This window comes from Carassius carassius, chromosome 43, assembly GCF_963082965.1.
Source record: "Carassius carassius chromosome 43, fCarCar2.1, whole genome shotgun sequence".
NCBI lineage: Eukaryota > Metazoa > Chordata > Actinopteri > Cypriniformes > Cyprinidae > Carassius > Carassius carassius.
In genome coordinates this window covers 11,616,191-11,642,232 of record NC_081797.1, presented here as the reverse complement: position 1 = coordinate 11,642,232, position 26,042 = coordinate 11,616,191, and the positions used below count along the sequence as shown (strand labels likewise).

Here is a 26,042-nt window from a genome sequence, read left to right as displayed (position 1 = left end):
AAAACACAGCTACACATGAATGCAGAAATAATTTATTTAGGCCAGTCCATAGGAAGACACCTAATAATAGTGGATTAGGAGCACAGTGTACAGATAATGGTTTTGAGTTAGTCATTTGCTTTTTGTTGCCAAATGTGCTGCCAAGAACATATGAAACTGATTCAAAATGTCATGTATTAAAGCACTGGCATTCAAATAATCTCCAGTACACACCTTTTGAAGCTGCAAAAGGCACAGATCTGCCTACGCTTGCACAACATCACCAGTGTCCTTTCATTTTTGGATTGTGGTTTGCAAAAATAATCTGGACAAAGTTTAGGAAGGAGCACAATCCATAATGGCAAGATTCACACTTTTCTTCACACAAGTTTCTTCACTCTACAACATTTACGATTACACATCCTAAGTGCCAATACATGCGACTCGTCTGTAAACTAGTTAGGATATACAAAACACGCCTTGAAAAAAAAAAAGTGTGTTCTCTTCTTTGCTGTTTGATATTAAGGCATAGAAATCTTACAAAAACACTCTTTATAACCTGAAACAAATACAAAAGTGTGTGCCAATATGACAAATGAAGCAGACAGTGAGCGGTGGTCTGCAGAGTGAAGGCACTAGTAGAAACATGAGCTTCTCTCTGTCCTCTCTGATTCAGTATTCCCGGACCGACACATTGGGAGACACGCGTCTATGAATGTCTTTAATAATTGGCTCGTAGTCGTTTGTTTTCCTCTCTCAGTCTTTCTATCTCCTCAATAAGGGAGTCGTTCACAGAGTATTTCTCAATCAGACCATGGATTTCATTCTGGAAAAGAAGAGTGGCATGATTAAAGGGACATAATAATATATATATATATATATATATATATATATATATATATATTTTTTTTTTTTTTACTTAATTAAGCATTTGGTCTGTAAAAGAGAAAAATATACCAGCTGAATATAGAACTGCCGAACCATCTCCACCTGTAGATTGATAATGTCTCTATGACAAGTGTCCCTGAGGAAACAACAAAACAGCCATTAATGACTAAATGACTCTTATCAAAATCTGAATATTCTATCTATCTAGATAGTATCTAAATATGAATATATGGTTTAATTAGTAAAAATATACACACTTATATGTATATTTCTATGTACTGTATATACACACACACTAGTGTTATTTTAGTATTATTTTAGATATTTTAGATTTCATTAGTAATTTAAAAAATTTTTTTACATTTATAAAAATCATCTCTTTTGTCTTATAGTTAACTTTTTTTATTTTTTATATTAGTTTTAGGTTTTTTCATTAAAGTTAAACTAAATGAAAACAAGAAATTATTCCTTGACATCTAACTGAATTTTATTTTTATTTTTATAAATTACTTATTGTATTCAAGGAAGCATTATATTGACCAAAAGTGACAAAGACATTTGTCTTACGAAAGATTTAGTTTTTCATATAAATTGCTGTTCTTTTGAATTTTTTCATTTATTAAAAAATGAAGAAACAATTTAGCAGTTTCTACAAAAAGAATTATGCAGCACAACTGTTTTCAACACTGATAATAATACAAAATGTTTCTTGAGCATCAAATTACTATGTGACCCTGGAGCACAAAACCTGTCAGAAGTAGCGCAGGTATATTTGTAGCAATAGTCAACAAAAATCATTAGAATATTAGGTAAAGATCATGTTCCATGAAGATATTTAGTAAATTTCCTCCTGTAAATATATAAAAATTACATTTTTGATTAGTAATATGCATTGCCAATGACTTCATTTGAACAACTTTAAAGGCGATTTTCTCAATATTTTGATTTTATTTATTTTTTTCACCCTCAGATTCTCATTCAAAAAAATGTACCCTTATGACTAGTTTTGTGGTCCAGGGTCACATATTAGAATGATTTCTGAAGGATCATGTGACACTGGAGACTGGAGTAATGATGCTGAAAATTCAGCTTTGTAGCACAGGAATAAATGACATTTCAAAATATATAAAAATAGAAAAAAAGTGATTTTAAATTGAAATCAGTGATCTCTAGATTACTCTTAATTGGTGTTTACTCACCTGAAGTCTTCCAGCGCCTCATGGATCATATTACGGACAAAGTTCATCTGAATGGAGGTGAGCGGAGCTCCACGGCCCTCGGCTCCAGATCCGACTGCCGCTGCTGGAGCTTTAGATCAAAACATCCATCACTCACAGTGTCCCATTAAAGTGACTTTTAATCTAATGGTGGCCCATTCAAACACACCTGGTGCAGCTGCAGGAGGAGCTCCGCTGACCGGTGAATCATAGGTGAGCTGGGTGGGCAGATCTCTCCTCTGAGCGGGCTCAGGGCTGCTGTACTGTGCTGTGTTCACAGACTGAGCAGCAGAGACTGTGCTTGTGACATCACACTCCTGCCGGAGACCGATATTCTTCTCCACCTGTCGATAATCCAGATAAAAAAAATTAATCTATAAATGCAAAAACATATCTGATTTTAAATAAAGTGACCTTGCTGCCATTCTGTACATCAGTCTGTTGCGGTGGGGTAGTGATGGGCTCCTCCTCTTTGATTGGTGGAGGAGTCTGGACCACAGATGGACTGTAGCAGCGACTGCCTGGAGTGCCCAGTGGGGTCTTCCTCTGGGACGACCCACCAGGGAAATGAGGTAGGTATTCAAAGTCTAGTAACACAGGAAATGCTAATGTTGGTAAAAGTAAATGAAACCTTGTTGTTTTGTTGTTCTTATAACTCTCATTACCGTTTGCGCAAACTTGCCTTTTTTCCCACTTGATACATCACTCAGTCTTTGTCCTTTGTAATCTATAGAGATCATTAACAAACAATTAAAGTGTAGATAGATGGATTTTTTTTTTAATTAAAACTTTGAATCAGCAAGGATGCATTAAATTGATCAAAAGTGACAGAGAAGACTTCAATAAGGTTATAAAATACTTCTATTTCAAATAAATTCTGTTCTTTTGAAGGATCGTGGGAAAAAGGAATCACGATTTTCACACTTTTCAACATTGATAATAATATGATAATGTTTCTTGAGCAGCAAATTAGATTGATTTCTAAAGAATCATGTGACACTGAAGACTGGTAAAATGATGCTGAAAATTCAGCACTGAATTACAGAAATAAATTACGTTTTTTAATATATTCAAACAGAAAACTGTTATTTTAAACTGTAATCATATTTCCCAATAACAGTTTTTACTGTATTTATAATCAAATAAATGCAGCCTTGGTGAGACTTCAAAAACATTAAAAATCCATAATTTTCAGAAGAGTAATGTACATATAGTCCATTTAGAGGACAAAGCTGTGAAAGAGTTTCCTCACCATCTCGTACAGGTGAAAAGATGTCCAAGCTGTTTCGGCCGACTCTGAAGCGGTCTGTGGTGTGCTGGCCTTCCCCTTCCCTCGAGAACACATCTATACTGCCTCCTAAAAACAAAAGTGGAATGCCAAGCAAACATTTAGCCATGTATTAACATACAACAAACAAAATCTCTTGAACTCTGCCATTTATTGAACATAATGGAGCATAATAAAACACTCACCATTTCTTGAAGTTGGAGTATCAGCAAAACCATGTGTTTTGAAACCTGTAGAGAGGATGGAAAAGTCCAAAAAGGGACCGTAAAAATGATAATACAGATGACGATGAAGAAAAAAAAAAGGGCAATACAAGGATTTCACCATCATTAAGAGGGGAGAAAATATCCAAGTTTAGGCTGTTCCGACCGATGTTGCTAAATTTCTCCATATTCGGCAGCTGGTCTTGGCTGTGCTGACCCTCCGCCTCTCTGGAGAACACCTCGCCAGCAGTACCTACAAAAACAAAACATTCACTACCTATAGAACCATTACAAAAGCTATAAACAGGGCTTTAAATATAACCAAGCTAACCAAATATGAATGAATAAGGAAGAACATCTCTCTAGCTATAAAAAGGAAGGTGGACCTGTGACTTGGGCTTGTCCATCACCAGGAAATTCAGAGCCTTGCACACCAGGTGGGACCGTAGATGTAGGAGTGGAGGGTCCCGTCTGCTGACCGCCAAGTTTCACTGAGATCCTTTTATTTGATTGGGAAGACCTGCTGGATGTTTTAGTGGACTGTGGAAACAGGGCTGGTTTTTAATATCAACTACATTCAGAGTCAGTATCAATAATCTTGAATGGTTGAAATGTAGGGGCAAATTTTTTTAAATATTCAGATGTTACAAAAATTGTTAATAGATACATAAATAATAATAAGATAAAATAAAAACTTATTAAATAAGAATCACGATAAATACATATTATTTCATATAATGCATGTTACTACAACTTTAATCATAATTTAAATAATTATTTCTAAAAATATATTTTTAAAACTATATCAGACACTGCAACAATTATAAGTTAAATAAAAATATTAATAATTAAAAACATTAATAAAAATGAGAATAATTAAATATGAAAATATTCAATAATTTTACACTAATTTAAATACTACATTAGATTAAAGTAATTAAACAAATGTAATATAAAAGTCACTACATGTTACCAATGAATCAATTCAAATATATTCTCAATCTGAACATTCTGAATAATTAACAATTCCTAGAATATATTTTTTTAACTACATAAGATGTAGTTATCTGCAATAAGTAAATAAGTACAAACATACAATTTAAGAAAAAAATCCAATTTAAAAGAAAAAGGAAACAATTCAAATATAATTAATAAAAACTAATGAAATGACATTTCTAATTTCATATAAAAAGCATTGCATTTTACATGCTTAAATCAATTCAAATATATGCTTAATCAAATTTGCTGAATGTCTAAGCTATGTCAGAAGATACCAAATAAAATGTAAGAAATAAACAAAATCCCCACTTTTTATCCCCACTTTCTGAATGATAAGGAAATGAGTCAGCTTAACAAAAAAACACTACCTTGCATGAAACTGAGGGTGGTTGTGTAGACATGTGTTTATGTCCAAAATAACCCAGACAGCTGTACCTTTAACTTGGAGGTGGAGTTCTGGAAGCGAATGCAGGTCACTGACGTCTTGTGAGCCGTGGTGATTTTGACCGGTGCGCTAAGGTTTCTCAAATCGTACATATAAATTCTGCCCTGCGTTGAGCCCACCACCAGCCCTGCCCCATCCGGAGTAAAATCAATGGCTGTGAGTGGAGACTCCACCTGCTTATTACGAAACACCCTGTGAGGACAAGCACACACATGAAACTGATCAACAATACAGCTTGGAAATCAAACTCCAGTGTCCAAACTGCATATTAAACGTGACTTTTTTCTCTTACATTTTGCTGGAAGTGTCATAACAGACGATCTTCTTATCAAGGCCCACAGTGATGAAGAGCAAATCATTGGCCGGAGAGAAGGCCAGCCCTGAACACGGGGCTTTGTGCGTCCCCTCGAACAAATGCAGCTCCTTTTGAGTGTTAGCATCCCAGAGAGCCACAGAGCCACTGTCAGACACCGTGCCCAGCAGAGACCTCTTCACCAGAGAGTACCTCAGATCATGGATGGGCTGGAGAGAAATCACATGTTATATTTATATTTCAGGGCTACCTGATTCATCGAAATGAAACAAAGTCTCTGTGCAGAAATCTAAATGACTGAACGTTTAAAAACTAAAACAGTTGTACTATAAAATAAAGTATTTTTTTCTTAAATACTCAATATCTTTAGTTTTACAATGATAATATTTCTAATTTACACAAAACTGAACCGTGGACAATTCAAATATGTAGCTTGGTTTTAGTTCACTCACCACATTTGGCCCATGGCCGAAGGGTTTGCTGGACAGGTTGGTCGTGATACTGTGGAGGATGATTTCTCCACTAGTGGAGCCAGATGCTATGTAGCTATCGCCTCCGTTAAAAGACACACATGTCACTTCCTCCTTGTGGTCCTACACAGAAAGAGCCATTGATTAGGTTGAGGATGTGTGGTTTGTGGTTGTTTTTTTGCTTTAAAGAAGAACATACTTCCAACAAACTTCCCAATGAATGTCCTTTGAAACTGTCAAATATGCAATCTATATACATAAAAATAATTTTGAACCGTGTGATACCTTAAGGCTTCGGTGCAACCTTTTTGTCTTTAGGTCCCAGATATTAACTGTGTTATCCAGTCCTCCGCTGACCAGGAACTGTGACGTGGAGTTCAGACTGACACGGGTTTGCTTCTTCTACAAACAAAACTCCATTATAAGATGTACATAACCTTGAAATATTCAGATAGGATAGAAGATATCGAGGCCTCAGCTCACCCCTTCGCCCAGCTCCATCACAGGAACTGGAGATGACTTGAGACTGGACACCACCAGCTTGTCTCCTATACTGCTGGCACTGACCAGGTACTGATCTGAACACGGTCAAGGCAAACACCTACAATAATAGACCAACTAAACCAACATAGGTGGCCACTTCGTAAATTAATCATTTGATATAATGTACTTATTGTGTACATACATGTTTTTACATTTACTTGTTAAAAACTAATGATCTATTTATTTCAATAAAATTTTATTTATTTACTTTTTAAAACACAATTACCTTTTATTATTACATTTTATCATTACTTTTAGCAGTCAGAGTCAGAGAAATTGCACCCTTTGCTTTGGTAAAATCGGTTGTCCTCGGGAATATCTCTTCTAAATGATGATACCCACACATTATAAAGTCATATGTATATCATATGCATACTGACATGACTGTGATACATGTGAAAGATTATCAGAATCCTAGTGGATGTGGTTTAGAGGATACTGCTGCTGCTCCAGCACACTTGAGCCACTGGATGCGTGGCACTGTGAGGGTTGAACTGCTCCTGCACCGTCATGGAGCCCGAGTCCCAGATCTTCAGACAGTCACCTGACGACACCAGCCGCGTGACGTCCTCCATAGCAACTGCTGCCAGGAGAAAAAGCACGGACAGCTGTCAGGCGCGCGACCTACTGACAAGAATCCTGAATGCTTGATAATAATAGTTTCAAATAATCTTATAGTATTGCACTTTAAAGCATTATTATCTCACTTTTATGATTAGCAGTTAATAACACATTTTGTATAGCCACCGATTTATATTCACATAGTATTATTCGTAGTCTGAATCATTAATTACAGTCTGAATTGTTCCTTTAAAACTCTTTGAGATATCTTTAGTGACTTGGACTAACTTATGTTACATGCAAGTTAGCCAACAAGCTAATTCATGCAATATTCTTTAACTTCAGAGCACACTCAAATCCTGTTAACTTACATAAAAGCGACTTTAACCGCTCATTCTGATTAATAACATATGGAATAAATATGTAAGCCTCGTTAAAAGACTTTTACACTCATTTGTTGCTGTTCGTGATGTTGTGCTAATAGTTTCTGCATTCATCAGCTGGTTAGCAACAGCTAGCTACTTACCCTCGGTTTAGACTCTAAAAGTGCGGAAAAACTGAAGGATATGCTGGTAAAAAAGTTCAAAATACATCCACGCAGGTTGAATTAATGAGTCTTTTTATTTGAAAGTAAAACTTCGTCATATAAATAAAGTTTGAACATCCGTGGCTCCAGTAAGAAACCGCCACTACGGCGCGCCGCTGGGCTCAAACACAGGAACCGTTCGGAATTACAAGCAGCAACGCCACAGTGTGGGCAGGACAAATACAAGCGTTGCGTTTATGTGTCATAAAGTTTGCATTAATAAACACGCATGATAATGAATATGCGTTCAAATGCATTTGTAGTGCTGTTAAATACAATTAAAACAAAATATATTTTGCACTAATATCCACAGAACACTGACTAGAAGATGTTAATGCAGTACACATTTCCGATTTATTAAAGGAAAGAAAGAAAAACAAAATTACTCCTAAGAAGTCATTTATTTAGTTTTTGAGTGCCATAAAAAATAGCATTGATCATATGTGACCCTGGACCTAATCATTCATAAGAGTCAATTTAAAAAAAAATGTAGATTTATAAATCATAAGCAAGCTTTCCTTGTATGGTTCAAAATGGATGTAGGGTGCAAAAAAAATCACCTTTAAAGTTGTCCAAATAAAGTCCTTAGCGATGCATATTACTAATCAAAAATTATGTTTTGATATATTTACGGTAAGAAATTTACTAAATATCTTCATGGAACATGATCTTTACTTAATATCCTTAAGATTTTTGTCATAAAAGACAAAATGGATAATTTTGACCCATACAATGTATTGTTGGCTATTGCTAAAAATATACTCGTGCTACTTCTGACTGGTTTTGTGCTCCAGGGTCACATATACAGTACATTCACAGTGCACATATAAATGATACTTAAGACTTTAATATAGCAGCATATTTATTTAACATTATAAGATTCATAAAAAATAATCAGTTAAGGAATACAAAGCAGTCTACATGATTTTGCATAGTGATAATATAGATAAATATACAGCAAGGGCTCAGAAGCACTTGACATATTAACCTTTATCAAATTATCAAAGTTTCTGAATCTCCAAAAACTGGCACAGTTCACATTGTCCAGCTGCAGGGACTTCCCACCGTCACTGTGGCAGAGGCACAAGGACTTTGACGTAGTTCAAAGGAAATAAGCCAGCCTCCCCTCTGATCATTCCCTCGCACCAGTTCTCATCGATCTGGCTGGTCAGAATGATGATGTCGCCCTCCTTAAAGCCCAGCTCGCCCTGGTTTTCTGTCTGGAAACTGTAAAGTGCCTGACAACAAGGCTGGTCCAAGGGGGGGCCGATACCATCTAGCACACAAGAAGAAAAATGCATTTTATTTATTCAGCTTTTTCCCCCCAAGGTTAAGGTCCCTTTTAAGCAAAAAAACAAAACACGTACTATTGCTGGTTGGCTTGTCTGTTGTTTGAGCTTTAATGGTGACTTTGTCAGGAGAGTGAACCACTACTGGTGCATCTGGTAAAGAAAGATTGAAAGACATTAGTAGCAAAGCAAGCTGGGATACTTCCAGCTACCTTATAAAATAGCAGAGAGCTTGTGCATCACATTTAAAATGACTTACATTTTTCACTCAAAGCTTCAGTGACCTCAGTATCTGTAGAACATAATACAGCATTTCAGCTAGCAGAGAATTCAGAAATTCTTTGTAAACAGTTCCTGTTTAATTTAATCAAATGACGTAATATCACACCTGATGACTGACCGGATGAGCATGTGGAAAATCCATAAATATCTGTGTAGCACACTGTGCTCGCAACTGATTTAGATGCAAATTCCCTTTTGGGTTGATTGCTTGCATCTGTTATCCTGTATAGAGTGAAAAATTAAAAGAAACCAAGGAAAGTATAGAAAATAAGTACAGCTGAAATCATGATTCGTCTAACCTGCTCTGCAAACTACTCCTGAGATTTTCTAGAATCTGGGATGATTGGCGATGGTAGTCCATTACTGCATCTAAAAGCCCTGAGAGGTGTTGCGTCCATCGTATCTAAAACAAAAATTTCTAACAATTTATTTATGTCTGGAAAAATGTTGGAAAATGTAAACTACCAAGCAAAAACAAATAACGAAATGATATATAAGAATGTACACACTAACTTACATCTCTCTCTAGGAGATTAAACATGCTTCTCTCAGCCAGGTCTTTGGATTCTTCAAACTTTTCGAATGCTTTCTTAATTTCAGAGTCTGCAATCTTCCCTTTACGTCTTTTCTTGTAATCAAAATCTAGACGGCGACCTTCAAGTTTCCTCAGATGATACTGATAGCCATAAAAAGAAGAAAAGCTATGTTTATGTCTTCATTCACAATAAAATACATGTTATTTTCACTGTAAATGCTCAGAATAAATACAAAATCCTACAGTCACAACATTAAATGCATATACAAAATGACAGAGAGTAAATCTGATTTCATAATTTCACCTAAAGTCTGGGATCATTAAGATTTTTAACGTTTGAATGATTTAAAGTTTCTAATCATGGCTGTATCTATTTGATCAAAAATACAGAAAAAAATTAATTATTATTAACAAAAATATTTTATTTTTAAAATATATTAACAATTTGAAATAACAGTTTTCTATTTTAATATACTTTAAAATAGAATTTATTCCTGTGAAGAAAAACTGAATTTTTAGCATCATTACTCCAATCTTCAGTGTTACATGATTCTTCAGAAATCATTGTAATATGCTGATTTATAATCAATGTTGGAAACAGTTGTGCTGCTTAAGTTTTATTTATTTTGACCTGTTGTACTTTTTTTAAGATTCATTGATAAATACAAAGATAAAAAGAGTAGTGTTTATTCAGTGTTACAATATGCACTACTATTCAAAAGTATGGGGTCAATTAATTTTTTGTTTCTTTTTAAAGAAAGTAATGCTTTTATTCAGCAAGGGTTTGGTAAATGAATACAAAGTGATAGTAAAGTCTTTTATTGTTAGGAAGAAAATCTATTTTGAACAAATGCTGTCATTTTGTACTTTTTGTTCATCAAAGAATCAAATAAAAAAGTACCACAGATTTCTAGAGGATCATGTGACACTGAAGACTACAGTAATGATGCTGAAAATTCAGCACTCCATCGGATAAATAAATTATACTTTAAAGTATATTAAAATAGGAAACCGATATTAGAAATTGCAATATTATATAATTTTTTTCATTAAATTAATACAGCCTTGATGAACATACGAGACTCCATTAAAAAAAAAAAAACATAAAAAATCTTACTGATTCCCAACTTTTGAATGACAGTGTACATCAAGCCCATTTACAACATACAGACTGACCGCAATTTCCTTCAGCTCTTTGTGCTGCAGGGACTGCAGAGGATCAATGAAGGTTTGCTTTACTCGGACATCCATGCAGTCTTTTGCCTGGGCTACTTGTTTCAGGGCCTCTCCCATTTCAAGCAGAGCAAAACCTACGTACAATTGTAGTAAAACTCAAAACTGGTATTTTGATATTTTTAAAGAAGTAAATAATTACCCATTGATTCATTTGTCATAAACATACCAAAACCAGACTCAGCTCCAAGCTCATTGCCATAGCGCAGCATGCAATCTCCCAGAATGCCCTCTGTCTGAGGATATCCCACAGACTTCACCTGCCCACGGATTTTGGACACTGTACTGATCATGCTGAGCTTTGCTCTGTATGCTTGAAGAACAAAAAAATAAAAAAAGAATCAATTAAATATAAAAACAACAAATTAAATATTCTAACAAATATGATAATATGTTAGATAATACACAATTATAATAAATAGCATATTTTGTCAATTTAATTATAAATACATATTATTAAATATAATACCTGGGTTTGGCTGAAGATATCCTATAGTTTTTGGAACAAGGTCGAGAATCAGTTTGTGGGTAATATCAGTTTTCTTCAATAAAAAGAAAAACAAAAAAGACTTTTTGTTGCATTGAGATCCTTAAAATGTCTAATCTTTTTTTCTGATATTTACTGATATTTATACCCTCTCCATGTTGAGGAATTCCTCATCCAGTTTTGTTCCCTCAACTCCATTGATCTTTTCCTTTAGCAACTGTAAGAATAATCAAAGAGGGAAAAAAAATATCACTTATTGTTGAGTGGGCTTGCCAAAAAAAAATTATACAATAAGTTGATCTGATTCAATATGCAGTTCAGATGAACATTTGACTATTTTGACAAATTATAAGATATACAATATTAAGGGAAATACAGAAAGTGATCATAATAATTACCTTATTAGTTTAATTGAAATCTTACACAATATGATAATGAGTGTCTAATCAGATCACAACACAATCCAATGTCTACAACACTTCCAAACAAAACCCGGAAATCCACAAGCCTCGCCATTTTAAACACATTGTGATGACTGAGCATCTGTTTCCTGTGGTTCATAAGCCAAACTGTTTATGAAGGTCAGTCGTTTGGCCAATTCGTCCAAAACACTAAGAGGATTCAGACCGCCATGAATGAAACGAAAGAATGTGACCTTGGAAACTTTTTTAATAAACATACTGTGGTTACATGGGGACCCAGAAACCTTCACTAATACAAAACCTCAAGGAGTCAATGATCAGGCTGTATTATAAATTCCAGGGGATTTTATTATCCACAGTAAACTTGATATGAACAAAACAATAGGCTAGCAGACAGTAAGTGGACTTTGGATCCAAGAAACAGACAACACCCATGTTCATGTGTCTTGCATTTTAGCACATTCAGCCTTCAAACCTCTGCAGTAACTCAACAATTATTCAGAAACACAAGGTCTTTTTACATAATTTGGGTTCTGAGAAGCACAGTTCTAGTGTGGAACTACAGCACTTAAACCTTTACTTTTTAAACAGTACCAAAACATAAACACATAATCTAATGCCCTGTCTTTTTTTATCTTCGCAGTTCATAATTAACTGGGCCACCACATCAGGTCACACACGGTTGGCTGCAGTTGCTCTAGATCTGATTGCAACGAAGTGAGGAGGAAAAGTCTGATCAATGCTCGAGAATCGGTTCTTTTGAACACATCGTTCCAAGACTCGGCTATTCTTTACGTCGTGAGGTAATTGCGTCATCGCGTGGTTCATTGTCACGGCAATGGTATTGCAATTTAAAATATGTCCCAGGTTGTTGCTGCCAATTAGTTTTGTTAAATCACAACGGAAATATAATTTACTTTATAGTTTATACAATGCTAAACATTACATCTCTGAAACCGTATTGTATTTTTTAAATAGAATGGCACCTCGTTAAAACCAATGTGTCAAGTAGTATACAAAAATACTTTGTACATTTTATGTACTTCTCAATACAGTTTTTGGTTCAATAATTCCATGAGTTGTTCACTCTAGAACCACCCGGACCGATTCACCGTTTGGTTCACCTTATTCACTGAAAAGATTCGACTCAAAAGAACAGTCGATGCACGAATCTGCACACTGTTGTTACAAACATACACGCAGCCAACAAACGCAGTATGTCACAAAAGTTAAACAACTCTTTAAAAGTGTGATTTAAAGCGCAATTATATGTGTGTACTGTTAGTAGGCTATCATTTTAAAGAAATGACTCGATCAATGAAATAAATCTTGCTTGCATCGTGACACAAAACCAAGCTTCGTATTACCTGACTTGCTTTGTGAAACTGTTTCTTCAGTCCTGCCACTGACATTTTTATCCGTAGTCGTCCTCAAATGTTTCATATGAACAATCGTGTCAGGATGGCTGAGTCTGTGTACTATCTCCACATTGTTCTCCACCCTCCTCCGTCCGTCGATATTTTGCACCTTGGGACATTGCCCAGATTTGATTGGTGGGGCTGTGCTGAGCTCCTAGAGGTCACTCATCGGTCCAGGCGTGAGTCTACTGCAACAGTTTCACAAGAAGGTGATACAGAGGACAGCGTTTTAAGATGTAGGACAGGGTTTGAAGATGTAGGGCAACGTTAGCCTACATGAAAGCTTATATTCTGAAGGTTTCCATAAATAACTAGCCTATAGGAAAGACCTGGCTAGATATCACGTTTTCAACTCCAGGATTTTTTTTTTTATCTCTGGATGTTTTTTGTGAGTCATTTTGTGTATAGGCTCATATGTTAAAGTCTTGTAAACAAATAAGATTCTGTACATTTAAGATACAGTTTCTTGAATACAAATTGTCCTAAAGTGGGGCATGTTGTCACAAAGTAAGTAATTTATTTCTGAGATGGCAAAGCTGAATTTTCAGCAGCCATCAGCAAGAATGCATTAAATTGTTCAAAGGTGACAGTAAAGATGTATATAATGTTAAAATAGATTTCTATTTCAATAAATACTGTTCTTTTGAACTTTCTAATCAGCAAAGAATCCTAAAAAAATCCACAAAGCATCACAAGCCTTTTCAACATCGATACAACATGTGACAACTTGCCCCACTGTGACATTTATGAAAATACCCTTGTTCAATACAATTGCATACAGTTGTTTACCAAACAACTACTACAGCAAAAATAAGATGGGATTGGATTTGATTCATTCATTATGTTTGCGTGTTGAATCAGTGAGCACATGTTGTTGAAGTATTTATTGAGAAAACAAGGTTTCAGTCTCTTTCAGTAATTCTCAGTAAGCAGTGAGTGATTGTCTGGGACTGTTGCCAGCAGAATACAGCTCATGTTTTCCATCCAAGTCTTTGCTGCTCTTTATAACCACCTCTTCATTCTAAATATAATCCATATTTTGTATGTAAATATCAAATCTAAATTAATGCACTCAACGAATTATTAGTATTTGATCATATACTCTCTTCACAATCTTTGTATTTCTTTAGAAACTGGATGGCAGGGTCTTGATTGCACCTCATGGCCTCCTTTAAGGCTGTGTTTCCCCACCTGTGAACATCAACATGGCACATTAGTCCTGTTAGCTGGTATATACTGTAACACATGTAGTAATAGTCATATCATGCATGACTTTGATAAAGTTACCTGTCCTTGAGTGTGCAGTTTGCCCCTGCGTTCTCCACCAGGAACCTGATGACATCCAGACGACCCTCAGAGGCTGCGACGTGCAGCGCTGACCGTCCATCATAATCCACAGCATTCACATCTGCTCCTGACAGAAGGTACCTATAAAAGAGGAATTAACTCTGCTTTCACTGTTTTCAGTATAATTCACCATGCAGGTTTAGAGGTCATTTATAGACAGATGGAAACAAACTGAATTCAAATGGTGACATTTTGGCAATCAAAATCAATTATATTTTGCATAAATAATTGTCATTTCTGTGTTTTTTTTTTGTAAATTTAAATAAAAACAAACATTAAAGGCAGAATAAGAAATATTACCAATATATCTAGATGCTTTACAATTAGAAGATAATTCAATATGTTATTTAAAACAAATTATATTTCTCTCCCTATCTCTCTCTCTTTCTTTCTATATACGGTTTATATACGGTAATATATATATATATATATATATATATATATATATAATTTAAATGTATAAGATTTATTTAATGTTAATATATAATATATCAATATGTATCAATATATATCAATTTAATATAGTACTTGTATATTATGTTTGCATATAAAATTTCTAATTTAATAGTAAATATAGAATTTTTAATTTAATACCTGTACATAATGTTTCTTTCCAATAAAATACTTGTGTCTGAGGTCTATATGTTATTAAGGACATCCTACCTGCGCAGAGACACTATGTCCCCTCTGTAAGCTGCCAAAAGTACATTCATAATTTGGTATCCCTGTAATTCAAGAAATAAATATTTATTTACATCCATATCGTGAAAGCATCAGAAATTGTATATGCATTTAATATATATATATATATATATATTAACCAGACCTCTGACTCCACTTTCCACTGTCTGTAACACAACACCTGTCTGAATGGAGTCCTGATGTCAAAACTATGCAGCTGGAAGGTTGAAACCAGCTCCTTTAACAAAACAGACAGTTATTATATCATTTTTTATGATAATTTTACCGGGCATTAAGCTTTAGGTTTGTCAGACAGCTAGCCAGAAGCAGGTGGTACCAGGAGGAGGGTATTTTCATACTAGAGAGTATATGATTGGACATAAACTTTTAATACTGGATAAGTCATTAATCTTTTTGGTCTGACAATGCAAATTTTTAATTCGTATGTTTTCCAAAAGTTCATTTTTAGCTAAAATAAAGAGTGCACCAACCTTTAGATAAACTAAGCTAAGAAACTTGGACTAAAAGCCAAAAAACTCCAGTTTTGATTTCGTACTGAAGTATACAGATCCATTTCCATACCTCACAGAAATGGACACCCCTCCATGAATTTCCATTGCAGTCCAGTCCAGGAGACCAGCACATGAGTCCCAGGACTCCAGGAACCACGATCAACACGAAACCAGATTGACTGGACTTAGCAGGCACAGATGTCTGCATCATAGAAAGCAATTATATTATTCAGCCTAAACTATTCTGCTTTAAATCCTTGTGCACATTTAAAATGGGTACATCTAAATTATTATCCAGGAATTAGAGAGGCAATAAAGCATTCTGGATTGTGTCCATTAGAGGGCAGTAGGGGAATACAGAAGTCTTTCAGACATTGTTAATTCATGGACACATCCACTGCTATTCATTAATCATTAATGACTATTGTTACCATTACTGCTAATTAACGTTGCAGGGTAGAGGCCATTTTAATTTGTTACATGAAAGTGGGAGCAATATTAATCACTTCAAAAATCCTGCTAAAAATGTGGGAGTGAATTTAAATTGAAGATTTGTGGAACTTAAACACAACTGATGTTTAACCTGCAATACATCACACAAATATGATTCAATATTTACCAGCCTTGTCACAAACTCACCTTGAAATGAAACATTCTGGAATAATCATTCATTCCAGCCACCTGCATCACGGAAAGCGTGCTGCGGACGGCGTGGGGTGACATCACTTGGTCACCTGACAGGGGGCACAGTCCCCCATTAGCTAGGGTTGCTGCCAGTGCAGCGCCAGACTCGCAGGTGACTTCTGTCGATAAACACTGAGATGTATGCAAAATGAAAATTCAATCATGCATTCTTCCTTAACAAGAATATAATTCATAAAGCTGAATACCTGTAACAGTAAATCCAGTGTGGAATTGATCCCCACACCTTCTGGAAAGCACTGGAATGATTCAGTTATCAAAAACATATGAGTTTAAAGACCCTTTGTGACGTAAAAAAAAAATCTATATTTTAAGGAACTATCCCCAACTTACTTTCTTCTCTTGTAAGTAAAATGAAAGAGCGTGGAGATGGATGATGTCTTTTCGCAGGTTTTGATAACTGCAATGGCAGTGACAATAGTTACAATTAACACTAACAAATAAACACTGAATAACACAGAAAAAAAATCAATTTCTCATGAAAGTACCTGGTGCAGTTTAGGTTTGCATGCTCCTTGTTGCACAGTCTTCTCATGATATTCAAAACCTGTGTCAGAATGGTTTGCTTAAGATTGCTTTTAAGCCTTATTTTCCATCAAATGTAGCTGGTTAGTGTAAAATGTAAGCTTACAGACTCATACTTTTCTTCTTCATCAGTGACTGGTCTGGTTGCCAGCTGTTTTATGACAAAATCAATCAAATAAAACATGCATTTTATTATTATTATTATTATTTTTTAAACAAGCAACATTATTACCTGTAATAAAGAAGTGCAGATAATGGCTCCTGTCTCAACCAGCGGACTATGAGGCACACCTGCGAACAAGTTTGCTGTTTTTAAGCACTACTCGCCCAGGTGTTTTTGAACGGAACATTAAACTGTTCTTGAGTGCAAAACCGAACATAAATCAAAGAAATGGAATACGTGGAATTAAATGACTGAACTGACCTTGCTTGGTCAGGGTAAATGGAGACTCGTATTTGCAATATTCCTCCATCCCTACAAATCTGTGCACATATTCGGATCCTTGCTGGTCCACCGCTAGACCGTATATGAGAGGCCAAGAAATCTCTCCCAGAATGCAAGGTTTAGCCCAGTCTCCTAAGGAAAGTCTAAAGTCCAAAAAACAACAGCATCTAATTCAAATTCAACAGGGAAACTGAATTGATAATCCAGAAATAATATTACATTTGAGTCTATTTCTAAATTCTACTATTTTTGTTATATTTTCTTTTAATATATTTTTGCAACATATATCGCCATGTTTTCACAAAAAAATCTTTGAGATTAAACAATAATTGCCAGATATCCCGCAGTGCCACTGTGGACCCCCTAAGGGATGCAAAGACCCCCTGTTGAAGACCTCTTATCAAATCAATTGAATTGGACTGTTGTGTGTTACCTCTGTCCATCCACGGTACAAACTGAAATGCCCCATTTTGTGGCGCTCTCTCTTACGTCTTCTTTCTCCTGTTCAGAAATGCACAGGATATGAGTCACAATGTGATGTTTTTCACGAAACAGTCAATTAGAAAATAACCTGTGCTACTTTAAGGCTTCTTTGCACGTCTTTTTCACTAGACTGTTATACAAAAAGAACAACAACAGCAGCAGCGGAAACAGATTTGACCTTCACTGAGGAGAGTTGTTTGCATTTAATAAACAGCTTTTGTGTTTCCTCTTTGAATGTGGAGAAATCTGGAATGACAAATCTTCCCTGCAATGCCTTCAGGATGAAAGACACAAAGCCAGTCACGCACCTGCAAGATGTTCACAAATGAAGTATATTAGCAGCATAATAGATTAGGGGTGTTTAGTATTTATATTTAAGATGCGACTTCTGGAGTCAATATTCAGTCTGGCCTGTGAAAAGTGCTCCTGTCAACAGTTCCATCTGCTTCCTGTAATTTCCGCATCAGGCTGTAGCAGTCTTTAATCCGTGGGTCTGTTCGGATGATTCCTGAGCTCCACAGGGCCTGCCAAAATACAGACAGATATGACATCCTGCACTATTGAATATTAGCCAATATTAAAGCAATAGTTCACACTAAAATGAAAACAATGCTGAAAATGTACTCATCCTCAGTCCATCCAAGATGTAGATGATTTTGTTTCTTCACCAGAAATGATTTAGAGAAATTTAGCATTACATCACTTGCTTACCAAAGGATCCTCTACAGTAAATGGGTGCCGTCAGAATAGGATACTTAATAGCTGATAAAAACATCACATTAATCCACAAGTAATCCACATGACTCCAGTCCATCAATTAAGGTCTTGTGCCGAGAAAAGCTGCATGTTTATAATAAGCAAGACAATCAAGACATCTTTCCATATTATTGCTTTCTCCAGTGGAAAAGTCATCTCGTCTAAATCAGGAGAGAAATATGCACAGATCAACCACCACTTACAAGGAAAAATACAAGTCCAAAACAGTTCTAAACAAATATGTCATTTTTGATGTGAGAGATCAACAGAGGAGGTATTTTAAAGGTGGAGGAAGTGCTGTTATGGATTATGAACTTCGAAAGCATTTTAAAGATAAAATATCTCTCAGATGGACACACAGCTTGTCGCTTCACAAGACGTTAATTGATGTACTGGAGTCATGTGGATTACTTATGATGTTTTTATCAGCTGTTTGAACTCACATTCAGACGGCACCCATTCACTGCAGATGATCCACTGGTGAGCAAGTGATGTAATACTACAGTTCTCCAAATCTTTTCCGACGAAGAAACAAACTCATCTACATCTCAGATGGCCTTGGGGTGAGTACATTTTTGGCAAATTTAAATTTTCAAGTGAATTATTTCTTTAAGGATGCTTTCTATGTACCTCAAAAAACTGATTGCAGTTGACTCTTCCCCCAGAAGCAAAACTATCAAAGAGCACATCAGCAGCCCTTTTGAAAACAATGTGTAGTGTATGTCAGTACACATATAGCTAGCAGCTCTTGAAGCAAGTTAAGCGAATGCTGCCTTGTGCATTTGAGACTCACACTTTTTTCTTAAAATGACCTTGATGCATCTCTGGTCGGCCCAAGTGTTGCCATGCTTGGCTGGAATGAAGTTTGTCCTGTTCTGGTACTGTCCGTTTTGTGCCTCCATTGCTCATAAAAGATGGCATGCCTACGGAAAAGAATAGGAATTTCATTAGAGCAGAAAATGAAAACTAGACTTTATCCTGAAGAAAATAAACAGTACTTGCTAGACAACTATATATATATATATATATATATAGTGCTGTTGTGTCCAAAATAAAACTTTTTTGTTAACATAATATATGTAGGTATACTGTGTATATTTATTATGTATATATAAATACACATACAGTATATATTTTGAAAATATTTACATGTGTATATACATTTATATATTTACATTCTTATATTTTATATTATATAGAAATATATTTAATACATAAATATTTTTTTTCTTAAATATATACATGCATGTTTTTGTTTTAATAAATACACACAGTATACACATATTATGTAAAAAAAAAATGACAGCACTAATACATATATACATATACCCTTCTGTTCAAATGTCTGGAGTCTGCAAGAAGTCTCTTATTCCCACATGTGTTTACGTAAAACAGTAAAACAGATATATTGTGAAATGTTATTACAAGTGAAAATAAATGTTTTATTTTAATATATTTTAAAATGTAATTTATCCCTGATTCCATGACAGTTTTCTTTTCAAGATTCTTTGATAAACAAAGAGACCAAAGGAAAGCATTTGTTTAAAAATACAAATCTTTTGCAATAAATTAAAAGTTTTTACTGTCAATTTTGACCAAGTGAATGATTTCTTGCTGAACAGAAGTATTAATTTATTTTAAAAAATTTACTGACCCCAAACTTAGAACAATAATGTACATAAAATATTATTACTAAAAAAGTCAACCAGCTACACGCACAAAATCAACACATACGCTCTGTACAATGTTAAGGTAGCAATTAAATGCTTAAATATACACAAGGCAGATGAGATCAATCACAATTTATTATGCTAACAGATGTATAAACGTAGACCAATCACAATACACTGCTGTAGAATCCCACATAGCATTCCAAAGACTATTAAAAAGTGAATGAGAGATTTTCAGAGAGAAAAACAAAGCTGAAATTATCTACAAAAAAACACCAAGCCCAATTATTTGCAGACATTTAATACTTAAGGTTAGAGGTGTAGAACAAACACTGACCAGGACGTTTGAGGAATATTAATACACTGCTCCCTCGAGAGAGCTGTTATAATTTGAACAAAAGGAAGCAAGAGTATACAAGGCTATAAAAGCAAAAGAGAATTAACAGGAGGAACAAACATGTGCTGCTGGAGATAAGTGAACATATTGTTTTATTTTGCTCTTGTACCTGTAGAGCCCGGAGAGACGTAATTGACTGGCCTCTGGGATGGAAAGGTATGTTTTGGCACAGGTTGTGGAATGTTCCCTGCAGCTTTTGTTTCCTAGTAACATTAAAAACATGTATTGAGAGCTTGGCTGTGAAAAATGATCTATATATTGACTATTAAATTTTAATTAGATATAGCATCAAGCAAACAGTCTGCGCATTATTTTTTGAGTGACAAGCTTTTATGCAGACCTAGACATGATGATGCATGCTACGCCTGAATTAGCTTATCTTTTTGAAGCCTGATGAAATACAACATACAGCATAATGCTGGTGCCATATAAATCTTTGAAGTTTTACTAATTGCAGGTGTTCAGAGCTGTGGGGAAACATATTGAGACATATTACGCTTGCATGTCAGCATGTGAGCTAACAAATGTTAGCCTCCAGCAGTAACAACGTCTGCAGGGCTGGGGTTTTATTACAGGTGAAGTACATGCTAACTTATTGTCTTTGTACAGACATGCCACACTAAGCAGCGGAGACAATGTCTTTAATGCATTCAGGTGTTTTTTTTTTAAGCAGAACAGTAGGGTAATGGAAGTGAATGGGGCTGATTTGTAAACACTGGACCCTTTAGCAAAAGATGTGCTTTTAATTGTATTTGGGTGAGTGCAATTCTTACCTTAAAAGTGTATATAAATATTTAAATATTTACTTGCAGATAATATGATATTAATGAAATAAAATGCTACTTTCACCTTCATGAATTGCAAACTTTGTAATAATATCAAATTAAAGGTTTTATTTTAAAACGTCATATTTCTATCATTTTGGTTGTGCTTTAAAGCAGCACACTTATTTTAAGTAAAGTACTCCATTATAATTTTAATTGTAGAGTGTTTTATTCTAAATTGCAACTTCATCATTACATGTGTAATTAAAAATATATTTTAATGCATGACATACAATTTTTAATATAAATAATTCTAGTTTACCATAAATGCATTTAACCATATTTTAAACACAGATCAACTAATAGTTAAATTACTTATAAAGATGTACTTATATCCTAAAAAAGCACCTGATTCAGCTAACTAGAACTAAGTCCAAATAAATGTACATTTTATAATTTTTTATAATTACATAAAAGAAAACTATAATACGTTTTCAATTAACATGGAATTAAAGGGATAGCTCACCCAATATTGAAAATTCTGTCATTAATTACTCACCCTCATGTCGTTTGTTCATCTTCGGAAAACATCAGGGCGAGTAATTAATGACCGAATTTTCATGAATTCTGAGAGCTCTCTGACCCTCCCATAGACAGCAATGTAATTAACACGATCAACTTTTTTTTTTTTTTCTGATAAAATAGTTTTTCTGTGCAAAGTTATTACATTTTACATGACAATGCAACTCCATAAACTCTAAAACATCTGTAAAAATTACTTGAATAGTTTTACATCTCAAGAATAAGACTAAGAATTAATAGTGCTTTTATAAAAAAAATGCTTTAAAAACCTTGGCCAAAAATTACACCGTAAGTGTCTCACTGCCTTTTTGTTTTTAAGAAAAGGAGGGAAAAAAACCAGATGAGTCACATTAATTTTTATGTTAATAAACAGTCTACCATTAAACTCGTATTGAACCTGGAATAATCCTTTTTAATCAAAACATCTCAATGTCAGCTGAATGGCTGAGTCTCATTTTAGACAGCAGTTAAATGGCACATTAGCACTATTGAAATGTCCCTCACTGCAGTCTTTTTAATAATGCTGGTCATAGTTTTGCGCCTCCAGGTTTGTTTTATATTTTATGCGTGGGTGTGGTTATGCAGGACTCAGCATGTACCTTAGACGCAGTAAACTTGACAGGGTCTGCGTTCCTGTTGGTGAGGGCATCTGTCATCTCTCCATTCTCTGAATGAGTGGGGGGTAAAGAATAAAACCCAGGATGAGAAAAATCCTCCTTTGCTGAATCTTGTGAGAGAGTTTTAAAGATTAAGATTAGTGCTTATTTGTGAGTGCAAGATTTAAAAGGGATTTTCGAAGTTGAAAACCACTAAGCATTGCCTCAGCAAAGAATGTATATGAGGCTATTTAGAATCTAGGACACAAAGTTTCTTGCGAGTTTAAGACATTGTTTGTGTTGTGTCAGTCCAAAACCTCAGCAAAACCCACACAATAACATTTTCTGAAAGCTAAAACATATGAAACCATGCTGCTGTGGATAGGGGACGGAATGTAATCTATTTTTACTCTTACTCTTCCATCCAAATGAACAATAAATCTTAAAGGTAGTTTACCCAAAATGAAAATCAGGTAATCCCAAACCCATATGAAATTTATTCCACAGGACAAACACAAAAAATGTATTTTAGCCTATACAATGAAAGTCAGTGGTGTCCAGTGTTGTTTTGGACCCCATTCAGTTATATCATATGGACAGAAACAGCTTATTTTTTGGTCCATAAAAGAAAAAAAAACTACACAAGGGTGAATTATTTTCATTTTTGGTTGAATATCCTCATCTCAGGAAGTTGATTTTGTGCCCAGATATGGTGGTACATGCCAGACGAAGTTATGCAGACAGTGCTTCCATCCCTTGGGGTGAAACTTGAAAGTAAGTTAATTATGTTTCTTTTAAAGGAAACCCACATAACATAAATATGGTTTATAAAACAATGTAAATGTGGTTTATAACAGTCTAAGCTGTTTTTTTCTATTCCACAAGTCTTTGGATTGCTCACTTGGGGAATAGTTCGCCCAAAAAAGAAAATTTGCTATCCAAGCCATCCAAGATGTTGTTGAATTTGTTTCTTCATGAGAACAGATTTGGAGAGGTGTAGCATTACATCACATGCTCACCAGTGAATCATCTACAGTGAATGGGTGATAAAAACAGCTGAATAAAACATCACAATCCACATGACTCAAGTACATCAATTCAATCGAAATTGAGATTTATACATCATCTGAAAATAAATAAGCTTTTTAATTGTGTATGGCTGGTAAGGTTAGGACAAATATTTGGCTGAGATGCAGCTATTTTTAAAATCTGGAATCTGAGGCTGCAAAAAAATCTAAATAGCCTATTGAAAAAAAAAAAATCACCTTTAAAGTTGTCCAAATGTTGTCCAAAAACTAAGTTTTGATATATTTATGGAAATTTACCAAATATCTTCATGGAACATGATCTTTACTTAATATCCTAATGATTTTTGGCATAAAAGAAAAATTTATCATTTTAACCCATACAGTGCATTGCTGGCTATTGCTACAGATATACATGTGCGACTTATGACTGGTTCTGTGAAAATTATATATAAACACGCTATTATGGATTAAGGATCACTCACTCATATTTTGGCCAGAAGAGATGATTAAAAGTTAAAAGCGCCTTTTTAAATTTGTTTATTACAAACACAACCTTTCACATTAATTGATGGACTGGAGTCATGTAATGATGTCTTTATCAGCTGTTTGAACTCTCATTCTGACGGCAACCATTCACTGCAGAGAATCCATTAGTGAGCAAGTGATGTAATGCTACATTTCTCCAAATCTGTTCCCATAAAGAAACAAATTCATCTACATCTCAGATGTCCTGAGGGAGAGTATATTTTCAGCAAATTTTCATATTTGAGAGAACTTTTCTTTTAAACTGCTGCTACAATCTTCATTTGTAAACTAAAATACATATTTAACTAATTTCAAAATTAATCTCAATATTTTTAAATGTGTAAAAAAAAAGTTTCAAATGTTTTAAAAAAGGTTGTCAAATTTACATGCATGTCAGTGCAAAAAGCTTTTTATAGCATTATATGTGTTTGTCAGCCACACTAAAACCAGTATGTGCCACATCACTCCTCCCCAGAACACACCCACTGCCTATGCACATTTTTATGGCCCAGATGTTGACCACAAGCATGCTTAAATGAGAGTGTCTACAGAACTGTCCCATTCATTTGGCCTACTTTGAGCAGCACTCTCACACTGATCTTGGAGTTTTCCTATAGAGCTGATGTGAATTTGGGCAGTGAACCATAATCAATAATCAGAATACACTTTCCCACAGTTAATGGGACAAGTGAGGTCACTGTCAGTGGAAACACCAAGTTCACGTGCTCAAATCTATGACACTCTTCTAGTGTTTTGATTTTGTACCTCTTGTGTCATCCTCCTTATTTGGTTCCAGCAGTTTATTACCATCCAGGCCTCCGTAGCGCTTTCTCCATTTACGTCTGAGAGACGGTGTTCTCTGAAAACTAGAAAACCCTTTTTTTTAACTCTCTGCTCACATGCGTTTCTTGACAAAACATTTGTTTCATTTCAAATATGCGTTTACAAAAGTTAGAAATGCAAGTGTTTTTTGACAGCTTGCCTTTTGCCATAATAAATATCAGAAAACTATATTAATATATAATTCTCAGAGGATTTTGTGTATCCACTGAAATGAGACCTTGGGATCAAAGCAAGTGTGTCTGTGTAAAGACAAGTCTAGTCATGAAAAGCAGTTCAACTGTGAGAAACATCTGTGAGTTCTGACACAGCTATCAATTGCCAGCTCAACTCAAAGCTGTGCCCAAGTGCTTGGTGAGAGAATATATTCTGCACTTTATTTTGGTTTAATTCATAAAAGAGAGCACTGTGCAGGGCTAAATTATCAGAAAAGGCTGATTCAAGGTTCAGACTTTATGCCTTTACTGACTTTCCATATGTTTGAGAGTTAAAACAGTTCTTACCACAGATAAGGGTTTTCCTCTGCTTCTTGGTTTAAGTTGTTCTCCATGATGACTCTTCCCTTTATACTTTGGTAGTCAACTAGGCGTTTAACAAATCCAAATAGTGTGCTTGTCTAGTATCTGGAGACAAAGATGATTCTTTTTTTTTTTTTGGCAGCTGTGCACACAGTGTGACAAAGTGTTTGAGCCAGTCTCAGTGTGAACAACCAGTTTTTAGCTGGATGAAAATAGGAGGAACTTAACTGCATCTTGGAGGAGGGATCTCTATTCTGGAAAGGAATACCTTGTAAATAAAAGGAGAACCAGACAGGCAAGAAAAAAAAATACTAGTACTTCTAGACAACTACTGCTACTGGTGTTAATAATAATAAATTCACTATATTGCTAATAATAATAATAACTTATTTAAAAATATCTTTAAAACTATTATTTTAGAATATAATAACAATTTAGTATATAATAACAACTAAAATAAATAAATAACTAAAATTATTAATAATACTTATTTTTATTATTACTACTACTACT

General features: G+C 34.8%; 3 protein-coding genes across 8 annotated transcripts; all 3 read right to left on the bottom strand.

Moving 5' to 3' along the window:
• Positions 1 to 10: 10 nt before the first annotated feature.
• Positions 11 to 7,864, bottom strand: nedd1 (NEDD1 gamma-tubulin ring complex targeting factor). Of its 2 annotated transcripts, none has more exons than XM_059536758.1 (17): positions 7,433 to 7,864; positions 6,785 to 6,928; positions 6,286 to 6,380; positions 6,088 to 6,204; positions 5,785 to 5,925; positions 5,312 to 5,541; positions 5,010 to 5,211; positions 3,962 to 4,115; positions 3,697 to 3,828; positions 3,558 to 3,602; positions 3,337 to 3,441; positions 2,767 to 2,811; positions 2,517 to 2,671; positions 2,254 to 2,428; positions 2,067 to 2,175; positions 937 to 1,003; positions 11 to 805 (listed from the first exon to the last, which is right to left on the bottom strand). In XM_059536758.1, the coding sequence occupies exons 2-17, from the start codon at positions 6,918 to 6,920 to the stop codon at positions 701 to 703; spliced, it is 2,013 nt and encodes a 670-aa protein (XP_059392741.1). In that variant the 5' UTR covers positions 6,921 to 6,928; positions 7,433 to 7,864; the 3' UTR covers positions 11 to 700. The 2 variants fall into 2 exon arrangements, with proteins under 2 accessions (XP_059392741.1, XP_059392742.1); XM_059536759.1 differs by having other exon boundaries at positions 6,785 to 6,925.
• Positions 7,865 to 8,336: 472 nt separating this feature from the next.
• Positions 8,337 to 13,310, bottom strand: sh3gl3b (SH3-domain GRB2-like 3b). Of its 4 annotated transcripts, none has more exons than XM_059536668.1 (11): positions 13,108 to 13,310; positions 11,467 to 11,535; positions 11,301 to 11,373; positions 11,001 to 11,144; positions 10,775 to 10,908; positions 9,581 to 9,739; positions 9,363 to 9,466; positions 9,182 to 9,285; positions 9,041 to 9,073; positions 8,860 to 8,934; positions 8,337 to 8,768 (listed from the first exon to the last, which is right to left on the bottom strand). In XM_059536668.1, exons 1-11 carry the CDS (start codon positions 13,150 to 13,152, stop codon positions 8,560 to 8,562), a joined length of 1,149 nt encoding a protein of 382 aa, XP_059392651.1. In that variant the 5' UTR covers positions 13,153 to 13,310; the 3' UTR covers positions 8,337 to 8,559. The 4 variants fall into 4 exon arrangements, with proteins under 4 accessions (XP_059392651.1, XP_059392650.1, XP_059392653.1 ...); XM_059536667.1 differs by having other exon boundaries at positions 9,170 to 9,285; positions 13,108 to 13,307; XM_059536670.1 differs by lacking the exon at positions 9,041 to 9,073 and having other exon boundaries at positions 13,108 to 13,309.
• A 717-nt stretch (positions 13,311 to 14,027) lies between these two features.
• On the bottom strand, positions 14,028 to 26,007 carry glsl (glutaminase like). Of its 2 annotated transcripts, XM_059536369.1 has the most exons (21): positions 25,515 to 26,004; positions 24,937 to 25,037; positions 22,622 to 22,689; positions 20,786 to 20,879; positions 19,403 to 19,532; positions 19,240 to 19,306; positions 18,265 to 18,377; positions 18,032 to 18,161; positions 17,804 to 17,871; positions 17,350 to 17,513; positions 17,158 to 17,216; positions 17,032 to 17,076; positions 16,889 to 16,947; positions 16,734 to 16,800; positions 16,589 to 16,639; positions 16,338 to 16,514; positions 15,769 to 15,900; positions 15,332 to 15,424; positions 15,169 to 15,230; positions 14,446 to 14,586; positions 14,028 to 14,349 (listed from the first exon to the last, which is right to left on the bottom strand). In XM_059536369.1, exons 1-21 carry the CDS (start codon positions 25,559 to 25,561, stop codon positions 14,253 to 14,255), a joined length of 1,965 nt encoding a protein of 654 aa, XP_059392352.1. In that variant the 5' UTR covers positions 25,562 to 26,004; the 3' UTR covers positions 14,028 to 14,252. The 2 variants fall into 2 exon arrangements, 1 of the variants encoding a protein (XP_059392352.1); XR_009426855.1 differs by lacking the exons at positions 15,169 to 15,230; positions 15,332 to 15,424 and having other exon boundaries at positions 25,515 to 26,007.
• Between the last annotated feature and the right edge of the window lie 35 nt (positions 26,008 to 26,042).

Coding starts and splice junctions, on each gene's coding strand:
- nedd1 (XM_059536758.1), bottom strand. CDS start 6,920: ATGGAGGACGTCACGCGGCTGGTGTCGTCAGGTGACTGTCTGAAGATC. Junction 3,829..3,961: donor TGGACAAGCCCAAGTCACAG/GTCCACCTTCCT, acceptor TTGTTTTTGTAG/GTACTGCTGGCGAGGTGTTC. Junction 3,603..3,696: donor TTTCTCCCCTCTTAATGATG/GTGAAATCCTTG, acceptor TCCTCTCTACAG/GTTTCAAAACACATGGTTTT.
- sh3gl3b (XM_059536667.1), bottom strand. CDS start 13,152: ATGTCAGTGGCAGGACTGAAGAAACAGTTTCACAAAGCAAGTCAG. Junction 11,536..13,107: donor AGTTTCACAAAGCAAGTCAG/GTAATACGAAGC, acceptor TTATTCTTACAG/TTGCTAAAGGAAAAGATCAA. Junction 9,286..9,362: donor AGGAGTAGTTTGCAGAGCAG/GTTAGACGAATC, acceptor CACTCTATACAG/GATAACAGATGCAAGCAATC.
- glsl (XM_059536369.1), bottom strand. CDS start 25,561: ATGGAGAACAACTTAAACCAAGAAGCAGAGGAAAACCCTTATCTGTG. Junction 17,514..17,803: donor TGTACCGTGGATGGACAGAG/GTAACACACAAC, acceptor TTTGGACTTTAG/ACTTTCCTTAGGAGACTGGG. Junction 16,801..16,888: donor GCAAACCTAAACTGCACCAG/GTACTTTCATGA, acceptor CTGCCATTGCAG/TTATCAAAACCTGCGAAAAG.